The sequence below is a fragment of the Otolemur garnettii genome, unplaced genomic scaffold (assembly GCF_000181295.1).
Source record: "Otolemur garnettii isolate 467f Iridium unplaced genomic scaffold, OtoGar3 scaffold00228, whole genome shotgun sequence".
Classification (NCBI taxonomy): domain Eukaryota; kingdom Metazoa; phylum Chordata; class Mammalia; order Primates; family Galagidae; genus Otolemur; species Otolemur garnettii.
The window spans coordinates 1,958,196-1,959,557 of NW_003852623.1; the positions used below are offsets into that span (position 1 = coordinate 1,958,196).

The following is a 1,362-nucleotide window of genomic DNA, read 5'->3' on the forward strand; positions in this document are numbered from 1 at the left end:
AATAGGACGCCGGCCCCACATATGGGAGGTGACAACACCCCCTCCCAAATAAATAAAAAGTGTTAAAGAATATACTTATTGTGCTTTGAATTTCTTTCGAAAATAATTTCATGATCTTTAAAAACTTCTGAGGCACTGCCTAAGAGCCTCGCAGGGCAGACCAGGTCCAGAAGTAAAGGTCAGTAGAGGGGAGTTCGGATGCTGGCAGTTGTCAGTCTCGCTGTGTCTATCCAGAACCTTCGCCAGCTGGAGTTCCTTAAGTCCTGATCTTTGGGGAACTGACATTTCAGACTCTCATCTAGAGGACTTTTGAAGTTCCGGGTCGTTCCTGTCAGCCCTGAGCTTCTCACTGTGATAGCTGCTGCTTCTCACTGTGATAGCTGCTGCTTTTTCCTGTTTTCGTAACATCTCTCTTTGCTAGTTGTTTTTATTACATGTTTCAGGAAACCAAAAAGAGCAGAGAATCATCCAAGAAACAGCCATGCTACTATCCAGCGGAGAATGGAAAGTCCCAAGTCCAGTTAGTGTGGAACTGGGTGGTGAGGGGAGCCCTCAAGGGCGGGCTTTCTGCTGGGCCAGGAGGTAGAAGCCCTGCCCGACCTTGGCTTTCATAAGCCCTGCCTGTGAGCCTGGCCGGGCCTGTTCCCTGAGCCTCAGCCATGTCCTGCACCTCAGGATGGAGCCAGATGATAAGACAGCCTGCCTGTCTCTAAAGGAGAAGGGGACAGAATGAAACTAGGAGGCCCCGGGGTTTATTGGAACTGTCTCCTCCTACCTTGGTGCCTTTTCTGCTTGTTTCTATGAGGAATCTGCTAAAGAGAAGTGTCTTTCTCAGAGACACTTCCAGTGACAGATTTCTAAACCCATCACCATGACAATCCGTTCTCAACAATTTGCTGTCTTTTTCATATGGCTAGTTCTGCAGTCAATATATGACAAGGTTGCATTTAAAAGGCCTTAGAGAAATGGAAATACTTCATATCACAGCGTGACATATGTGGGAGTGTGTGTGTGATGTGTGTGTGCAATGTGTATGTGTGTGTGATGTATGTATGTGTGATATGTGTGTGTGTGATGTGTGTATATGTGTGTGTGATGTATGTGTGTGTGATGTATGTATGTGTGATACGTGTGTGTGATGTGTGTGTGATGTATGTGTCTGTGATGTATGTGTCTGTGATGTATATGGATGTGTGTTTTCTAACTTGCACTTTTGCACAGGAACAAGAACTGCACGGCCATCTGGGAAGCCTTTAAAGTGGTACTGGACAAGGACCCCTGCTCTGTGCTTCCTGAAGACTATGACCTTTTCATTCAACTCTCCAAGCACCCTATTCCCAGAGACAAGGTAACTCTACAACC

At 46.3% G+C, this 1,362-nt stretch overlaps 1 protein-coding gene across 1 annotated transcript in view; it reads left to right on the forward strand.

The window, feature by feature from the left end:
- The window catches only part of BST1 (bone marrow stromal cell antigen 1), a 28,996-nt gene that overhangs the window by 2,579 nt on the left and 25,055 nt on the right, over positions 1 to 1,362 (forward strand). Inside the window, exon 2 of the mRNA XM_023508194.1 lies at positions 1,222 to 1,348. Within this exon, the coding sequence (XP_023363962.1) occupies positions 1,222 to 1,348 (127 nt within the window). The remainder of the gene's footprint in view (positions 1 to 1,221; positions 1,349 to 1,362) is intronic.